The sequence below is a fragment of the Bacillus rossius genome, chromosome 3, assembly GCF_032445375.1.
Source record: "Bacillus rossius redtenbacheri isolate Brsri chromosome 3, Brsri_v3, whole genome shotgun sequence".
NCBI classification, from domain to species: Eukaryota; Metazoa; Arthropoda; class Insecta; order Phasmatodea; family Bacillidae; genus Bacillus; species Bacillus rossius.
Window position 1 is genome coordinate 53553623 of NC_086332.1, and position 21446 is coordinate 53575068.

Genomic DNA, 21446 nt, shown 5'->3' on the forward strand with positions numbered 1-21446 from the left:
CGAAACGTGCACGTTTAGCAAAGAATTCAATTAAAGAGAAAATTTCTTAACCGATCACGTCGCGTCTCCATAGTGGAGATTGCCATTCATCTGTGGATACGCCCTCGGTTGATGTGAAAAAAGAACCCGCGACACCTAGTGTGAAACCTTAAAACAAGGTTTCATTTAGTGAAAGCGAAGATGAAGATTTATCGCTGAAGGCTCATTCTAGTAAACGTTTAACTGAAAATCGCGAAGGCAAAGAGGCGCAGTCGTATTTAGCCGGGTTCAACACCAAGATAAATGTTACTATGGAATCTACAAACACAATCATTGCTGGTTCTCAGGAAATGAGGTTTTTTTCCTACCTAATAATTTAATTTGCATCAATAACAAAATTGTTTAACCTTCCCCTGGCTTATACAAACTACTGTTTTTGAGAGAACCTAAGATGTATTCAGAAGCTGCATTGCACCAGTACAAGTGCTTGCTGGAGTCTACAAGCGCAAGTTTTAAAAGGAATGATACCACATCCAATCGCTATAAAAACATTGACCGTGAAAAATTTGGTCTTATTAAAGACCTTTGTCTTGACAGTGTAACACATCAAGGCAGCGGCTTAATTCAAAAACTAGATTTAAATCACATAAAGGAATATATTTTTTTGGATTTGGTTAATGAACTGGTAGAGTGTTTGAGATTATTATTGGCATCGCAACAAGCTGTAAATATATCACACACAAATTAAGTACTGCCTATTATTGAAGAACAGACTAAAGAGGAGTACATAAAAAAATTAGTACAAAAAAATAACTAGCTGACATGGAATTGCACTTGAACTACACAAGGGTGCATGCAAAGTACTTCCTCTGAGAAGGGTAATGACTCATGACCTTTCCGATCTTTTACGAATATACATAGTTGAAATGCAGCCTTATTACCCTATGATTAATGGTTTCAGGTATAGATACATACTCGAAGCGTGCTTACTCTGTTCCAGTTAAGAATAAGACTGCCGAGTTTGTAAATCAAACTATGAAATGTATTTTAAAGGCTTCTGGTACGTTCAAGCATGTGAAATCCGACAGAGGTACGGAATTTTATAATACACCGTTTCAGGAATTGATCATTTTCCCACCAACTGCGAGCTAAAATCGTGACTGTTGGAATGCTTTATTAGAATTTTAAAATCACTTTTGTTTACAGAAATGTCAGCTCAGGGAAATTACAAATGGCCGAATCTTTTGCCAAAAGTTATGAAAATATACAATGGCAGATTTCATAGTACTACTGACACGAGCCCCGAAGAGGTAAAAGATAATTCTCTTCTTAAAACAGTTAACAACATTGCGAAAAAAATTGATCCCAAGCGGTCTAAAGTTCAGGTAGGCGACCATGTATGATTCTCCAGAAAAAAAATTTTATTTTCTAAATGCTATATTGTGAATTGGTCTCATGAGATTTTAAAGGTTACAAAAATACACCATATTTATCCTCGGACCTACTACTTGTCAGACATGGAGGTAATGCACTTAAAGGCGGTTTTTATTTGGAGGAACTTCAAGTGACAAATTTTTCAGACACTTACTTGAATAATATAATCCCCAAGAGACTTCCAACACGTCTTCTAGTGATTTGGATCGAATTTCCAGAATCAATAAAAACTTGGGTGAAACGAAGTGACCTGGAAGATTAAACTATTGGTTTCGGTATTAATCAGCTTTAACTAACTATTAGAGACTGTAAACTGCTGGGACGCAGCTTGGGGAGCAGTCTGGAGGGGCTGCATAGCAGATATGACCATGGGAGACGTTAGGGGCTGTTTATAGAGAGTGCGTAACCGCTGCGCGCATTCTGCTTCTAACTGTAGCTAGGGCTGGCCAGAATATTGCTCTTGTTGGGGAGGTAATGGCGTACCTCACACTTCTGGTACACTGACTCTCATTATGCCAGGAATAAAATTACTAACCCAGTTCTGATGGAAATTTTAAAATTCTTAAAGGTCCACAATGGCAATTGGGACCTGGAAATGGTGAGCGAGCACCTCAAGACTGTGGCGGCCATCATGATGGCAGATGACCCGGGCCAGGCTGGCTCTCACAGTTACTGTACAGGGCCATCCTGGCCTGTGACGAGCTGGTAAGGACTGTGGTTAACATTGAAGCAGCTGATTGGGGTTTGGGCGCACAAGAGGCTGTGTCCGATGCAGGGTGGGAGAGTCCGCAAACAAAGAAATTAATTTTTTTTTTGGTAATTTTTTGCGCCATTGGTTAGCTTTTGTTTAGAGAAAATTACTTTTGCTTGGGCGCGAAAACAGGCACGTGTAATGTTGAATTATTCAACTGTCGTAAACATAGTTTTAACTGGTTCGTGAAAACAGGTCAGGTACAATTAATGTAAATTGGTGTGAAATTAGGGATAGGGGTCAACTATCCCATCTGTGAGCATTATTTAGCAGCAAGGCATTACTATCACTAAGATATCATTGGTCATATTACCTATCTGCTAAATAACGAGGCAGTCTGCTCAGTCTAGGCAGTCCCGCAAGTCTGTTTTAAAAATAGATTCACTCCACAGGGTTCAGACAGCCCAGCACGACTGTGTATGCACACCCCACCAGGCCCGCACAGCAAGATGTTTGGTTGGGAAGAGTTTTTAACATTGTCAGTATGCTTATAGAGATTTTTATACGCATATATATTTTAAAATACTACCTACCACTATATAGTACTTAGCTATATAATGCTTTTAATAATACTGAAAACACATTATGCCTTCGCTTATTTTTTTTAATACTGCAACAAATAATTAAGACTTTTTTAGATACTAACACATAATGTCTTGAATTTTTTTTAAATCTGCAACAAAATAATTAAGCCTTATTTTTTTTAAATACTATACACAATTTTTTTTTAATAAGAGAAGGAATACTGAAAAAGAAAATAACTGAATAATACACAGTAAATAATTTATGGCTGTAAGTTAGGACTACAAAAAGTAAGCATACTTATAAATATATCACTAAAATGAAAAATTATACCTATAGTTTTGTTATAGACACCAGCGCACCACTTCAGCGCTGCAATTTATCAAAATATAAACCAAGATGGCCACTGCCGGCAGTGACATCAACAGCAGACAGTTCCCCGCTATGTGGTATTTAAAGAACAACCACTACCTGACGAGCCGCCACATGGTCAGGCGGCCACGCCCCCCTCACCTACACGTGGTGCCACGCCCACCTGTAGAGCAACTACCTGTTGCTTTGTTGTGATCATCACCTCGTCCCCTTCCCCTTGCCATAGGTATGACTCAGACGTCCCCCACTATCACTACTACGGAAACCTCCGTTAAGAGGACATAAGAGAGAAAGATCACCCTCTGAAAGTACTGGTTTCAGAGAGTTCGAGGAAAAAGAGAAGTTCAAAGGTTTTTAAACTGAAACTTCTGCTTAAAATCAGGATAACCCTCTCTGACGCAGTGGAAGATTGAGGCAACCACCATCATAGGGATTTCTAGTGGAGGGGGCAGAGCAAATGTGTAGATAAACATGAATGTAGGTACCATTCCTTTACAACTGTTAATAACATAGCCCTAGAAAAATACAAGCTAATTGTTCTGCATGCCATAAAACAAACCAGGATCACACACTGCAAAATACACACAGATGTTCTTTCTTACTATTTACTGTATTATTATCATCTATTGCTGCACTGTTACCAATAGATATGCGACCCAAAAAACTTGATTCCCACAAGAGACAGGTGATGAGCTTGAGCACACTCCTTTCCAATGTTATAATCTTAAGTTGTGGGCATACCCAGACAGCCCTAAAAATGTGCATAAAACCATTATGCACATTATAGTGCTGTGAAATTGCAGTTTCAAGTTACAATAGATATTACAGACATCTGTGATGAAAAGGAAACCAAGTGGAAATACAATGATGCTACAAACCACAAACACATTAACACAATTTACAAACATATTTTGAAAAACTGGGAGTTCATATAAAATAACTTTTCTTTTGCATACCAGCAGCTACAAGTTCAGATTGACTAAAAATGTAGTTTATTTTGTTACACATATTTTCAAATAAGTGTATTTTCTTTGTGTGAATTTGATATGAAGCATGATATGATTGAATGTTTAATAAATATTTTGTTTGATTTTATTGCAGAATTTCGCAATACATTTTTTTAGCAAAAAAAATTTAACACATAAACGTGGGAGCTGCATAAGTAACTACAGTAACACAGTATGAAAATACAGTTAAACTTCTGACTAACCTTTGAAAAGTTTCTCTACTCTTATTCGCTCATGGACAGCATGTTGGTCAAACAGGACAAGGAGATGAGGTGGCGCCGATTTCTCCATAGTGGTCACGGCTAAAATTAATTTCTTGTCAACCTGCCTCAGCACCTACAATGTAAGTAACTACATTTGATAGAAAAAACATGCACTGTACATCTGGATATTTTTTTGTATTGCCTAACACCGTTCAGTTTGTAGACACTACAAATACAGGAGGACGCACACTGGCTCGGCTCAGACCAGTTGGCAACCATATGAATCCTTGCTTCCAAGTGGAAAATCGTACACTTGATCGGAAAAGCTCATCTCAGCATTTTGCTATCTGCACTCTCCAGCATCAGACCTGGAACGCTTTTCGAGCAACTAGTTCCAAAGTTCCGATCAGTCTGCAAGACAACTATGCTGATATTTGTATCTTTCGGGAGTACGTGTACTGTTTTATGAATATGTTTATATGTTTTACACACATGATTATAGCCAGTAAATAATACAGAAGTGGTGCACTACAATCTCTTCCCAGCCAGGGAAGGACAGCAAACAGAACACACGAATAGGAGACACAATAACTACTTTTTTCATTTCATGAAATTTATTACTTCCCTCTCCCCTTCCACGCCAATAACAATGCAGCGGTTGCAAACAACTCAAATAAATAAAAAAAAATATTTAAGAAGTCAAAAAACAAGACTAGCAATTGAAAGTGTAAAATCTCAAGAGAAAACTCTATTATAAATGCATAGTATTGACATATAATAATCACTTTACAAAACATTATTACTTGGATTTCACCCCACCCACCTGGTTGCATATCATTTTGCACATTTTCATTTCAAGCTTTGTCATGAACAAAGAAATTCACTAAGCACAAGAAAAATTGCATGTTTATATGGCAGACAATACAAAATCACTACATATTGTAACTAGGCAAGGAAAGGTAAAAATATTTAATTTATTGGGAACACTGAAAATTCCATTACGTTAAAATAATTGTTACATAAACTATTATTTTTATCTTTGATAATATCTGTTGGGCTAAGAATTATTTCTAATTTCAAAATTTTCAAAAATATATGCTTTCCATTTGTAATCCTTGACTAATTATAAATACATATATTCCAGTCTTTCGGCTAACTGGAGGTATAACGTAGTGCAATTTATTAATGCAGCATTTAAACTCGTGTTAGTGGCTGATACTGATTACAAGATAAAAAATAATGACTGAGCATCAAACACAATCAGTTCTATATTACCATTTATTCTCATTACAAGTTATGCCACAGCAATAAACATGCTGCTTCAAAATGATTATGGAGCTTGAGCTACAGTATTTTATCATTTTAAATTTCTTTGACAAGAAATTTACAATCAAAGAAACATTCAAATTAGAAAAAAAGTGACATTTTATTACAGTACAATTTGGTTTTAAAACTATACAATACTTTAAAAATTTAAACTAGTGCCCACTGAAAATTTTAAGTATTTCCATGAATAAAATTTATTATTCACAATATACCTAGTTCTAGCTATATAATTATACATGTACGCTACCTACTTAAGCCTAACACCTTGACGCTCATCATGTGTTATTGCCTTTCCAAAATGTGTATTTTTTTTCCTAATGAAAGTTTTTGTACTAGCTCAAAATACTTGTCACTTGACATTCTAAAATACTGAGAAAAAAAAACTTTTACTCATTGTGGAGATAATCTGGAAACAGATGGACGAAATTACAGTGATCATTTCTCTTTAAATTATAATAAGAACACAGAATTTTGGCAAAAATTTACTGTCCTCATCACACAAAATCAAGATCATATCATCTTTTTCATTATCAGAATGTTTCATTCTAATATGATGTACAACTAAACCACAACTTCAGGTATACAATGACCTGTTTTCACCCGGCAGTTTGTGTGACATGGAACGGCCCAAGCAATGTTGATCACAGAAGTAATAGCCTGGCAGAAAAGGGATGTCACACAGCAAGGAAAATACTAAAGAAAAGTATGGAGCAGCAAAAAGATTTTAGAGATCTGCTAAGAGAGTACAGAAACACGCCGCTGTCAAGCTTAAACATTTCACTGTGTCAACTACTAATGAGCCGCCAGATAAGAACATTACAACCAGTGACAAGTCAAATGCTTCAACCCAAAGTTGAAAAAGACGCACATAAAAAAATGATATTAAATCAAGAACGGTGCAAACAGTATGATAAGACAGCCTTGAAACAGGCTAGCGAGTTTAGAGGAGACAAGGTGGTGATAAAAACAAATAAGAATGCACAGTGGGAACCTGCTACAGTTGTAAGGATACATGATGCTCCACGATCGTACGTTGTTAGGAACCAGAATGGAAGAGAAGTGAGAAGAAATGAAACACACATAAAAGCGTCTTCAAAAACAGAAGAGAGTGAAAGACATCAAGAAATCATAGTGCCAATAAACAGCAAAGAAAAGGAAGGAAGAAGTAAAGAACACAGGAGAGCTCAGGAAACATCAGACGGTGTAACAAATGGTTTTGCAGGCTTCGAAGTGAATACTTATAAAGACCATGTAGTGAATGATGAAAATGGTAGTGCAAATAGACAATCATATACATTTAGTTTAATGGAAGCTGACAGGAGTGTAGGGTGCACTAGAATGCAAGATACTTATATTAAACCAGCTGGTGTTAACAGAACAATAGTAACAAGATCAGGGAGAGTTATAAATCCTCCCAAGAGGTTGAACATGTAATGTATGTACAGTGTATGTGACAAACAACTTTGAAAGGGGAGATGTTGTAGTGTAGTCATGAAGTTGGTGCCACTGCAAGACAGTTGTTGTGATGGTGTCATGGAGCTAGGATAATAAATAGAATAGAAGCAGTGTATCTGATATTATTATATGTCTGACCTTACCCTTAATGGGCACTAAAACACATATTGCATTTTTTTTGCTAGTTCAAGAATTTTTTTTTTTATGAAGAAACTGTAGAATTAAATTTGTATGTTACTCAACTTTGGGAAGCATATAAAGAACTTATAGAGAATGGCCATGCTGTAAGATTCAAATTAAAAGTTTAAGTTACAAAGACTTTCCAGACTTTTGGTAAGTATTTGTATATCTGAAGACCAATTTGAAACAAAACATAAGGTGCTAAGATTGTGTAGACGAACATTTACGAGAACTTCCCTAAAAACAAAATGAATAGGTACATGAAAATGCAATATCCCTACACTAAGAGTAAGCCCTAGCCTTAAATTTTACATGAAAGGCAAGCATAGTGTAAGATAAGAGTTTAAATGTTTGCATTTTTTTTTTTTTTAAGGAAAGCGGTGCAAGCAGCAGGTAATAGGTTATTATATTTGTGCTTCAGCACTATATATTGACTATGTATTTAGGAGTAAAAACATTAGCAGTCAGCACACAACATAACAAAACTAGCTGGAGAAATACTATTTCATTTTCATCTTAACTGTTTATGGAATGGAGCTTGGATTTTCTAATGATATGTACAATTATTTGTTATAAAAATGTGGATCCTCTTCAAGAAGTAATTACATAAATGTCCACACAAATCTGAAAAAAATTTCCCTGACTCTTCCTTCACTTTGCATGAAAATATTACAAATTTCCTTGACTAATTGTTTTAAATAACTGATCTAATTTTCAATTTTTCATATAAAAAAAATAAAGAAAATCCAACCTCAACCATTCCCATAGCTGGCATAGTTTGAACAAACTGTTGCATATGCCAATTTAGAGTGTATGATTGACTATGCACTAAAACACCATCTGAAAAAAAATGTGTTCCCAATCTGGGTGATGGCAGACTGGAGTATAACATTTTCCCCTCACATTACTATCACTGGGAAATTACCATTACTATTCCACAATTTTGAGTAAATTACCTGACTTTTCCCGACCAATTCTGGCTTCTCTGACTTTCCAGAATGTGGACATTCTGTATTAGTTTGAAAGTTAAAATAATTGTACTGCTTTTTAAAACATTATGATTCATTTAAACTGTCTGAAAGAAACTGTTACACAACTGAAATGCAATATGTAAACTTTATCCCACCAAAAACATGCTGTAAAAAATTAGCCAAGTCTCGATGGAGCTGCTTGTTTAACTCTAAAAAGTATGAAATCTAGACAAAGTCCTGCCAAGTCTAAGGTTCCTTACTGTGATTTCTTTATTATTATAGTTAATGTTGTGTGACTTGGCCGTTGAACATTCTTTATACGTTAGTGGGTACAAGTCAATTTTGTTTACACGTAATGTTATATCTGTTTGTTAAGCGAGATAATAGCCCATACTGGTATCGGTAATTGGACGCTAGTGTCTCATTTTAGGCTGTTGTTGATTGTGCAACACATGCATTCAGCATTGACAATGCTGACTTCTGCTCTCTTCTTTTTGGAGCGTCAAATCGACCACCGATCTAACATAAAATAGACGTACAGACGGACTTCTATCAATGATTAGAAGTCTGTCTGTACTGGAAATAATTTTTTATACTGTTTGTTTCAGGCTCGCCTACACATAATATTTTTCTTTTTATAAGAATTTTTTTTATTATTACAAATCTTTCTTTTCTTTTTTTCCGGTTCTGATTCTTGTACAGTAGCAACAGTTTTTCGTATTGCCCATTCGCGTTCATTATTTATTCTTTTAGACGGTTTAGACGGTTTAATTTCTGAAAGATCGGCGCGGTATTTACGCCTAGTGGCCGCTTAAGTAACTACCGGTAAAAGTAAACACTTTTTTTGGCCAGCATCGCCAAAGGAACCTCTTAGTATAACGTTCTCAAACACTTCAAAAGTGAAGGGAAAGATTTTTCCAGCAGCCATAAGCTCAGAAGCTGAGCCGTAGGTAGTGGGTTTCATCATATCGCTCGTGTAGGATTGCGCGCTCGTGTATACGTCACCATCAGCATCACACGTGTACACTTGCATTTCGTCCCAATGTTCAGCAACGTATGCAACTATAGCAGATATGATACTGCAAGTTGAGTCAGTTCTACCATACACCAAGAAAGATATTGAATGGAAGAGACAAGTCCCGTCTTTGGGCATACCAACTACTTGGTAGCCACTAAGTTCATCGTCGTCTTTTAATATTATCGACATTTTTTCCGATATTATCTTGCGAAATCAAACACAACAATAAATACAACGACCTTTAGTATATGGACAACAAATCAGAAATACCGATAATATTTAGACTAAAACAATAATAACCTATATCTTTAAGACTTCTTTTGTCTTAATAAAAAAAAAACTCAAAGATAATATTATACTCAGCCTACTCAATTTATACAAACTATAAACAAAACGTTAACTCTTAATTATTAGACAAGTGTCAATATAATTAATTATCAATGAACTTTGTACCAAAGGTATTACCTACCTAGTACTGAAATACAGCTATATTAATGATATTTTTAAACTAAACGAAGTAATATCTACCTAAATAAACTAAACCTAGAATACTAGAAAAGTACTTACTTATAAACACAAACGTGATTCGAAGTACTGCCTAACTGTAAATTAAACCTAGAAAACTAAGAGTACTAAATAACTAACTATTAAATAAAGTATTCAATTAAAAGTACTTTTAAATCTAATAATTAAGTAATAATCAGTAATCCGTCACTAATTATAAATTTCCTAACCTATTCAAATCTTCGAATTGTAATAATAACAACCTGCTAATTAACCTTAGCAAACCTCACGAAATAATAAGCGAAATCAACGAAATGAAAATAATCCCTACTAATCCCTAGCAAACGTTTTCAAGCGCAGTAGAAGAATGTCGAAAACGACTGTAACGCGGCCAGTTGCCACTTCGCCATATAAGGTTATCGAAAAATAAACGTAAGCGTGTTTTAAAATACAGTCAGCGCCATCTAGCGACGTGTGCGGGTATCACCGCCACTCTTAGTCCAATGAATTATATTTTGAACAAATTTTGAGCTAAATTAATTAATATTTAAGTGTAATTTGTTTATTTAATTTGTGTAATGTTCGAGTAGAATAAAGTTAATCGTTCGACTATTTATTCTTGTAAACTTGTAAGTATAAGTATAAAATCCAGTCTAGTCTTATCCAGAGTTTTCCTTTAATTTTATTTATATGCGTATTAAAAGCAGAAAGGGGAGGCATTCACCCAGCAGTGGGAAGCAATAAGCTAGATTAAATTAGAAGATGTGTCCCACTACGCTGGATTTTTGCAATGACAGTCAATTTTTTTATGTACCAATAGTAGAAGGGGGCATTACCATATCTCTAATACAGCTGAGACAAGCTGAAGGTTCTTCATCAGATACTTCAGACCTTCGATTTTTGACTTCAAATGAAGAGGCATACAAAGTTGAATATTTTTTGTAAAGGCGGTATGTCAATCTTTAATAGTTTGGTTGGGCTCTTGTGTTTTCAAATAAGGGTCACTAGGTACTCCAGATCTTCGATTATCCTAGTTTTTATAGTTTTCCCTTTATGTGGCCATTAAACCCTAACTCTGTACCAAATTTCAGCTCTCTGAGTTTATGGGAAGTACTAGTTATATTCTGATGATCATGAGTGAGTGAGTGAGTGAGTGTCATAAATGTGAAACTTTGCTTTCGCTTAACTTCGGAACTAAATAACCTATAGACTTGAAATTTTAATTTAAGTATGTGATTTTATAGCTTACTGGATGACAAAAATTTCTGCGTTCTGGTCTTATCCAGAGGTTCTCAAATAGGGGCCTGAAAATGCGGCGAAATGGTTCCAGTAAAGGATGGTACGGCAGTGTTTGCTTCGCGCTAGACTTGGCGGGGGCACTGCCGTGCCCCCCGATTCCTCTAGGTTTCTGTTTGACAGCACAGACATACAAATATACAAGATGATGAGAATATGCTCCTGTTAAGAATAAAAAGCTCAGGCGAATGCACTTAAAGAGCATACGTTTATTGAGCCCAGAACTGCAATGCAACAACTTAACAGAATAGCACTACTGGGACTGCCAACAGTTGAGATTCAACTAAAATTTTGTTCACATAGCAAAATTGAAAAAAAAAAAAAAAAAAAATTGTAAGCAAGTCTTTCAGTACTTCCCAGTGATGTTTAAACATCTATTCTAACAAGCCAATTCATGTATTTGTTAAAAATTAACTTATAATACAAAACTCTGACACAAAAATTTAACATAAAATTCTTTAAAAAAATGTTATGTGTGATAAATATACAAAAATTATTCATTTTAGAGAAAAATGATAAAATATTTTCCCCATTTTAAAACCTAACTATAATTGTGTTTAATAAGATAGTACTAATATTTCTCAGGCTAGTATTGAACTTTCGCGAACTAAGCGTATTGGTGTGCCAAAGTAAACTTTATGGTAGTGTAACAACCCTAGAATAAATTTGGTAAACTTTATATAGTCATAACAAGATATAATAGTAACTTTAAAAATACCTATAATTTATTAGCCCGGAAAATTGTGTTGAAACAAACATGGTGTCAAAGATATATAACATTTTGTTGTTCTCTAATGCATTACGAATGCTGTACTATCTTTTAAGTATTTTTCAAACTAAAAGTTGCTGTACAATATACACATTAAAACACATATTAAAACATTAAGTATATGTATGTATATTTGTTTTTGCTTAAACGACAGAAATCAATCTGTAAATACTTCCTAAAAACAAATCTTAATCTTACTGAGCTGATTCAACATTTAAGATTTTACAGTAAAAATTTCATCACTAAATTATTTTATTAAACATGGCATCAACAATTTCTTGTTTTTCTACAGTAAAATTAACACTGCACTACCTATCTCTACATGTCAATGTTAACTAAGGAGTGTCAAAATTGTAATGCGTATTTTATAAGTTGTCATTATTTCTTTTTATGACTATAGTTCAACATGCATTTAATGAATCTACAAAATTTCTGAGACTCTACAGATTGGATTTAAAGTTAGCTCCTTCCAAACGATAGTTTCTAGTTTATACATTGTGCACATACGAAGTATCCCAACTCACCCTTGCAGCCACAAGAGAATCTTTAGTGAGCAAATGTGGAAACATAATGTTGTAAACTTTGATTGCATTCTTCTCTGTAAGTTTGGTGCTCGGGACATCTTGCTCGCAAAATCCCATTCGCCGGTCAGCACTGCACATCAGTTGGTCAACCAAATCCATACAGCTAGAGCCTACGCCTTGGGAAATAAAACAACTACAACAGTTATCCATCACAGCTTCCTCGCTACCGCCAACATCAATACCCATCGCTTACTCATCAGTTAGTCACAAAAGTCCCATAGCTGGGGTTTGGTTCAGTCCCAGGTTCTGGAAGACAGAATTTTTTGGGTAAGCTTAGATAATCATCATTCAGATGATGTGGCAAACATTATTACAAGTTGTTTACAAACCTGGTGACCAATTTCATAACTTTTCCTGAACCTATAAATAAAATTACTTTACACCTATTTTTATCGCATGGTAATTTTTATGTATAAAATTAAAAAAAAATATATGAAATAGATTTAGACTATTCACAGGAATGAGTCAATTTTTGTGTCAGAAAGCTGAAAACATTTCAGATATGATTTCCACATGATTCAAGTGGATTGTCTCCACTATTTATACTTAATTCGTGTTTATAAACTGAGTGAGGCTTCAAAAAAAAATGCAAGCTTGTAAAGGCTCCTGGAAATTAAAATTGTGTGACTTCCAACACTGTTACTGTTTATTTTGGTACTGTTGTGTAAATTTTGTGACCTTTCCTTCAGTGTCTTTTTTCGTTACTTCTTGTGACAACCTATATTATTATGTTGCAGATGTTTTCTTTCCTCTGACTAAAACCACATGGGGATTTAATATTTAAATCTATTTGTATCTAGTATCATTCCTGGTAACAAAATTTCCCAGTTTATAACTATATATTTTTTCAGTTACAGAATTATATTAATTTCTTGTATTTGTTATTGTTTTTAACATTTCTGCTTATAACAATACAAAATAAAGTTATTTAAAGGCTAAGTGATTGTCATTTAACTAAGAAGTCATCCAATGATTTTTATCTAAATAATTCAAGACAGAATTTTTAAAAATATACTTTGATGACTGAAATTGTATAGCCTTAATCAGAAAAATACATAATTGTGAGTTTTCTTACATGATGCCTGATTATTTGAAAGTGAATGAAAGGGTTTAGATAGTTTCAGACAACAGACAATATATAAATAAAAATATTAATCCCATTTATAAGTTGTCCATAAAACTAACATATGTACAAGGGTTCTATGAGAGTTGGCAATCCTGAGAACAAGTGAGTGAGAGAGGAAGTAGTGTGGAGAATTTATTTGGAAGCGTGGTAGAGAGTTGAGTGTAGAACTGAAGATGTTTGAATTGTAAACATAGTGAAAAAAGAGTTTGATGCTAACTGGGATATCATTATTTATAATATTAACAGGTTCAGTAAATAGTAGCCTTGAAATTGTAGTTTTCCTGCATGTTTTTTTTCTTACATCCAAGGTAAAGGCTCTATGTATTTATACCCTCCTTTCATAAGCTTGACCTGTATGTATGAATGGACTATGTAAACAAACCTTTCCATTCAATTTTACCAAATTATTTTAAGTCTGAATGTGTTAAAATTTTGCATACATATAAAGAAACTCTGACAATTCAATATTTAGATAACTTAAGACCTTACTGTTAAGGGGAAAAGGATTGCAGGGGGAGGGATCAGAGGGTCAAAAAAACTTAATTTCAAGCTATAGGTAATAAGGTAATAACCATAATTTTTGTGTATCCATGAGGTCAGGACATGGTGGGAATTTGCCCTGGGGTCGACTGTGCCCCTAGAGGGGAGGGGGTTAAAGACCCAAAGTTTTGAAAATTTTAAAAATCAATGCTTTTTCAATTTGGAGTGTTTCCGATCCAAAGGGTCGGGTCATGATGGAAAATGTTCCCGGGGAATGGGAGGGGTAAGGCACTAAAATTTCAAAAATTTTATAGGTAAATATATTCTTTTTGATTTAGAGTGTTTCTGAGGTCAGGTTATGGTGTAAAATGTGCCGGGGTTCAACTTTCTCCCCCTCGGAGGGAGGAGGGGTTAATGACACTGAATTTCAAAAATGTATTCTTTTGTTGGTTTGGAGTGTTTCCAATCTAATAGGTCAGATTATGGTGGACAATGTGCCAGGGGAGGTGTTAAAGCCCTAAAATCTTTAATGCTCCTGAAACACGCCTTAGAGGTTGATTTTAGGAAAACCCCGTGCTCAGTTAATGTGTATGTAATATAAAGAATAACACTGTAAAGTTTCAAGCCTGTAGACATATATTTAAAAGATGGTCAAGAGCTCTCATTTTACCTAGAACTCACAAATTTAGATCAGTCATCCTTTAAATTAGTTTTTAAAAACCATAAACGTTTGTTATTTAATTTCATAATAATTTTTAACTGGCAAGCTAAAACCATTGTCATCTTAATTTTTATCAATTAATTAATGTCTGCAGTTCTGTAGTAGTGCTGTAGTGCTAATGTGCTGTGGTAAACAATGTAGTACAAAATGGGTAATGACAACTGTATCAAACATGGTGAGATTTTATTTTGAGACTAAAAATAATAAAATTAACTTAAAGTTTAAATTTAAAAAACTAAAAAAAAAAAAAAAAAAAAAAAACTAGCTGTTGAAAGAATTAAAAATTAGAAAATAAAATTTAAATTTTTGGTCCAACAGCCAAATAATGCACCACAACTCTGTATAACTAAAAATGTGGGGTGCTTGATATCATTTGTCTTAAATTTTCAATCACTAATTTTAACATATAATCATTACGAAAATGAAAGAAGGGAGCACCCCACGCTTTTAGTTATACAGAGTTGTGGTGCATTATTTGCCTGTTGAACAAAAAAAACTTAATTTTAAAATTTAATTTTTAATTTTTATTTCATTCAACAATAAAAGTGGATTTTTTTTAGTTTTTCAAACTATAAGTTTATTTTAGCTTAGTTTTCCCACAGCCAAAAGTTGAATCATATAAACAAGATTAAAAAAAACCTTGAGCTTTCAACAGTACATAATTTTTACATATCATCCAAAAAATTTGACTGCAATAAAAATCATACTCGCTCGAACCTTGAACATACCTGGTTTCTCCGCTTCTGAGGTACCCCATTTGACTGACGTCAATTCATTCTGCAACCGTCCACCTTCCGAGACTGCTTCAGCCAGCATTTCAAGCTGTTCAGAGGCCAAGCACGCAGTTTCGCAGCTTCTGCTAGTCGGCAGCTGAAGAATTGGAGACATTCCTTTCGGCAGGAAATCATATCTCTTCGTTATCTTGAACGTAGCCTGTTCCTGTGTTGGTACCGGTGCCTCGTAAGATGTGATTCCACTTCTAGTGTGCATGTAGTATTTTTTCCCACTGCTATCAAAGGCTTCTGACCAATCTTCTGGTCTGTTACCCTTTTCTGCTGCCTTTTCATTACTTGTGTTTTGCACAGATTGATTTTTTTCTGATGCACTTGCGCTCTGCCCATCAGTATACAATCTGTTACAATCTAACTGGTTTTTGCTGTGATCTGAAGTACTGTCACTCATGCTTTGTACTGCCTTGTCCATTACTTCAATCAGGATCTGCGAGGATACAGAAGTTGCCAGAAAGTCGCCATCTGCATTAGGAACCTCCCCAGCAACTATGTCTGTGTTATCTTTTTCCTTGTCAAAGCTATCACAAGCATTGTACAGAGCATTACATGTCTGGCTAATCTGAACTTCTGCACCACTTTCCATTCCATTTTCTGGTCCTGTGAGCACATCAGCACTGCTGTCAATGCTACTGTTGCCAACCAAAACCTTTTCTCTACAATATTTGGAGGTAGTAATGCTTTGCCTTCCCTGACTCCTCTCTGATGTTTCATCTCTGATTTCTTGATGAGTATTACAGTTTTCACCTTCAACAGTTGCACTTTTCTGAACAGTACCAGATTCACTGCAATGACTTTCCGAACACTGACCTTCCGAAGATTCGACAACCATTTTACTGTCACTAGAGGGAGCCAAAATTTTTATATTTGAAGAAATCAATTGAAGGACCTGCTTCTTCGTACTCATTTTTCTTTCCCTTAGTACCTCTTTCTCATAGGAATCACCTTCCTTGCTAATGCCGTAAGGAAGCTTTTTGGTAGTATCATGTATGTTACTGTTGTCCTCTTTGGTTCCACAAGTACAGCTGCAAAGTGATTTTACAGTTTCTCTGGCACCACAAAAAAAATCTAATGAACATATTTCTGTAAAAGGTTCTTTATGGTATTGTTTACATTCATACAAACTAGACAGTTTTAAACTACCATTGACCTTTGCATTAATGTCGCATCCAAAATTCTGAGCATTCAAATTCTTTGCAGGTGAAACACATATCTGTCCACAAGGAATACTGTCCTCTTTTGAGCTTACACAATTTTCAGAACTATCAAACCTAACATCATATGAACAGTCATCTGGAGAATTAATTTTTTTATTTCCAGGACGTGATGAACAATTTTCGTATCCTTTAGCATTTGACAGGGAACCACAAAAGTTTATTTCCTTATGCATTTGAAATTTATCAGCAAGTGAACTTGAAGAACCACACAAGGAAGAAGAATCGCTGATAGTGTCTGTATCTTTATTACATTTTTCTAAAGAAAAGGCAACTGAATGGAATTCTTCTTCCTTTTTGCTATTCATGTCATTAAAGCCTGCTTCAGAATCTACACAGAAACTGTCATCATCTGAAGAAATTACTGGCACAGAAACAACACAAATTGGACTTTCTGACTGGTTAGACAATCTTGACAACATTCCACTTTCAATAGGACTGAAATAAATTGTTGTTTTCTTCTCCACTATATTTTTAGTTTTCTGAGTATCACAAACTTTGTTTCTTAAATCATCATGTAAATGCAATAGTATGTTTGAACATTTACATCTAGCTTCAGAATCTGAATCACCATTTGATGCCAGCATTTCTAATTTTCTTCCCTGTTTTGAAGAATTATCATTATTTTCTAAATATTTTCTGTAAATTTCATTGAAACTTGAAATATTATCACAATTACTATTTGAGTTATTTTCTACTGGAATACCAGCTGGATTATTTAAAATGTCCCCAGTACCACAGCTATCGCAATTAAAGAGAGATAGTGATATCTTTTCTGATGCTTTGAAGGTGTGTAAAAAATCTGAACTAGTCATGTAAAACTTTTTATTTTCAAGAAGTGATGACTGAGACTCAGCTCTTTGAAAATATGGTGCTTCTTGTTGATCATCTTTTGACAACAGAATTCTTTTATCATCAGATTGCAATTTTACTGTGTATGCAGTAATGTTACATTTTGAATTTCTACTAAATGATACTGACTTGCTTGCTGCTTGCTTGCAACAAACTGATTGTTCTAGGTGTAAGTTATTTTTCAAACAAGACTTCAACAAATTATCTGTACATTTTCTTGAGGTAGTTTCATCTGCAATGCTGTTATTTACAATCATGACTTTATTACAAAATTCTAGTGACTTTTTTGGAGCATCAGTGGTCAGACTTGGTTTCTGAGAAATCAGTTCAGAATTTTCTTTTATCACAGCATTATGATTTAATTTTGGTTCAATTAAAACAGTGTCAGCAGGAGTCAATATTTCACATGGAGCATTTATTCCTATGTCTCGTTTATGAACTGAAGACTGGAAATTTCCTTCTTTATTAGTTTCAAATTCATGAAAACCTTCCTCAGTCTGAGAACTTTTCGAGAGCAATAGTGGTTTGTGTGTAGTTGTACGTGACAACCTTCTGGACACAGGAGCAGAGAAACTAAATTCAGCACCTGAATGACAATCTCCTGAGAAATTTGTCTGAGTGCTAGCAATTGCTTCCATGCTGGTGTTTTCTTCACCACTCTGCTGTGCTGCACAATGCCTGTTATTCGGAGTACAGAATGAAAAGTTCTTTAAAGTACCTATCACTTTAGTTTTTTTAGCTCCTTTCAGAATTGGCATTTTGTGTCGCTCAACTAAATTTTTTGAAATCCGCCTCTCTTGACAGACATTATTTTTCTTCAAGCTAAACGAAAAATTTTTCAGTTTACCCTTCGTCATGTCCAAATTTTTGTGGGCATCTACGTATTTGCCCTTCTGACCATCTGCGTACCTCCTGTCACTATTACGCATCCATCGAGTTGAAGATATGGGGTCTTCAGAATCAGTGCTTTCCATCAACAAAATTTTGTTACTAAATCTCGTCCGAGGTATTTTGGGTGGAGGGGGAAGAAATGATTCATTAATTTCTGCAGGAGCATTCCTATCTGCACCCTTATTTTTTGTCCGCTGTTCTGCTGAATCTGACAAACTGGACGTGGTTGGAAATGGATTCTCAGAGAAGGTTTCCAAATGTTCTGGTGATGTAACATTTTGACTGGCAAATTTTTTTAAGGAGTTGGATCCTTCCTGACTACACTCTGGAATGGCACACTGTGGAATAATCTGCTCGCACTTAAGCTTCCTTCTTCTAGCCGGCAAACCACTTACACCATGAGTGACCAAGGACTTTCTCCTATCATCTGCATCAATGTGGGTAGGATCTTTATCATTGCTAGAAGCATTTTGTATGTCTGCAGAGGCCAACGCACTCTCTTTCTCCAGGTCCTCCATTTCCCGCATAACAGACATTTGGCTCTGATGGTCCCTGCCTCTAGATACAGACGGGCTATCGTCAATCAAACCTATAGTTTCCTGAGCTAAAAACTTTCTGACACCTTCATCAATGAGTTTAAGGACCACATCCCAGTCTACAAATTCTATGAAAGTTTTCTTTGGTTCAAAGCTGACATCGTAATTAGTGTGCGCACATTGTATGTTCAAAACAAAAACAGCAAATTTGTTTCTTTTTTCACGTGCAGGAAAAGTAAGCCAAAAAGCAGAGGTTAAGTTCTTTGAGATTGGTGAATTCTTCCAAGGTCCATTCGGTCTCAGTATATAACTTTTAGCCAGCAGCGTATTGACAAGCCTGTGTATCTTTGTCTTCCGCACAAGTCTTCTGTTCACATAAACCAACTGCAAGTGTTTTAGTGTGTGAGAGTGTTTGCTAATGTGACCAGTCAGCTTGTATCCACTCAACTCATGATGCACAGGTGCAAGATAGCTAGCTATTTTCTCACCAAATAAGCAAGAAAATGCCTGTACAATGGATGAGCATCTGTAAGATTGCATTATTGTTTTAGACGTAACGTCATTACGTAAGTGAAATGAGATCTGAAAGACAACAGTACAAAAATTAATGTCATAAAAATTTACATCTTACTACTAAACAATAAATACTACATGGTTGGTTGTCAGAGGTGACTAAATACTGGTGACACAAAATCAACTTTAAACTATGAAATTCCATAATTTATCAAATTGAATTCATCTTTCTTAGATGCATTACACAAAATTGTCACACAAAGTATAGATAGAATAAGGAGCAGATGAATATTCATTGTAACCTTGAAATATTCTAGTATGATGAAAAAATACAAGTGAGCATCTGCACTTAACTAGTGGGCTTTTATGATCTGCATTTTTGTAACTAAATCAACACAGAAGTATGAGCAATGTAAAAAAAATGAGGCCTTTAATGTGCACAAAAAAAATGAAGGACAGAGTGCCAGAAGTCTTGCAAACAGTCAACGCAGGGGTAAAGAGTGTGAAGAGTAAGTGGAACAATAGTGGAAGTAGCAGAAAGGAATGAGTATCAGTGTGTACTACGGCTAGAAGAAGGAAGCTTAATGAGTTTCGTGTACTACAGCCATTCAAAGGATGTCGACAGCACGTAAAGGCCATGGAGATGAATGAAAGTTCAGGAAAAGTAAAAAAATAATTCACAGTAAAGACTGGAGAGTAATCACCAATGATGTTAAGAGAAATAATGAAATAAAAAAGGTCAAATAGAGTACATAATGATTCAAGAATAGCTTTATTTCAGAGGGATAATTGGCATAAAGGTATGGTACTACCGTAGAAGAAATGACTTAAGTCTAACTTTGAACCAAATTTCAATTATAATAAAGAATCAGTAAAAGTGAATACTTGAAAAATTATCTAACCTACACATTTTTTCGCTCAGAAGTAGAACCCACCAGTTTTAAAGAGACAGTACCAGTGTGTTTGTTGGTTCAAAACAACATCAGACACTAATGAGGTATGCAATACAGAATTTGAGACAGAGAGCTTACACAGAATAATTATGAATAGCCACAATGAAAACTAGAATGAAAATGTGAAAAAAAAATGGTGACATGGTTGAAACCAGGAAGAGTTGCATGCAATGAAACAATGTCACAATTTTTCTTAATAGAACTCATTGAAACCAAATGACTAAAAAATTAAGTTTTCCATGTTTCTGTGTTTGACATATATGTGACAAGTTGCTCCAGTGTACATGTGGCTTAATACATAATTGTAGGTACATAGTTTTTACTTGCACACTCAAGCAATGTTAAAAACTATTTACAAAAGCCACACACAACCAACTTAAACATAGCTAATAAAAAAATTAAGAGAAAACATGACTTTTGAATTTCACAGTAGTAACCGACAAAACCGGGAATAAAAATACAAAAGTCACTTACTTTGCGACACACTTTAAATAAAAAGATATCACCCATCCCCCCACCAATATCTATTATATTGTATGGATGAAATGTCTGAGTTGCACATCCAAGCAATAACAAATGAATGCATTACACAAAATAACCACACAAAGTTCTAGGTAGAGATGGACAAAATGTGAGAACAAGCAAACTAGATTCATGGGAAATATCTGAAACCTGGGGAAATATTTAATAACTCAGCTCATAAGTAATATGTACTTAGCAATAAAACATCACAAATAATCAAGGTCTGAAGGAAAGAATATAAACAACTGGCTAGCATTCATTTCTAAGTGAACTTTCTGATAACATTACAGTGACCATAGGTTCCAAAGTGCTTCAGTAAATTGAGGAATATACTTTATAAATCCCATCATGTTAACAATGTTGTGGACAAAAAAATTTTTGGTTGAAAATACTGCAAAAACATTTTTTTTTCTTAGTGTGTCTTTGTGGGTGGCCGAGCATATCACAGAATAGGCGAATATTAAGTGCCAGCTGTGGCA

General features: G+C 34.9%; 1 protein-coding gene across 1 annotated transcript in view; it reads right to left on the reverse strand.

Annotated features, from left to right (window-relative positions):
- LOC134530698 (uncharacterized) overlaps positions 1-21446 on the reverse strand; it is a 39120-nt gene that overhangs the window by 9937 nt on the left and 7737 nt on the right. Inside the window, exons 4-6 of the mRNA XM_063365785.1 lie at positions 15427-19561; positions 12312-12487; positions 4269-4401 (exon numbers count right to left, since the gene is read on the reverse strand). Of these exons, the coding sequence (XP_063221855.1) occupies positions 4269-4401; positions 12312-12487; positions 15427-19561 (4444 nt within the window). The remainder of the gene's footprint in view (positions 1-4268; positions 4402-12311; positions 12488-15426; positions 19562-21446) is intronic.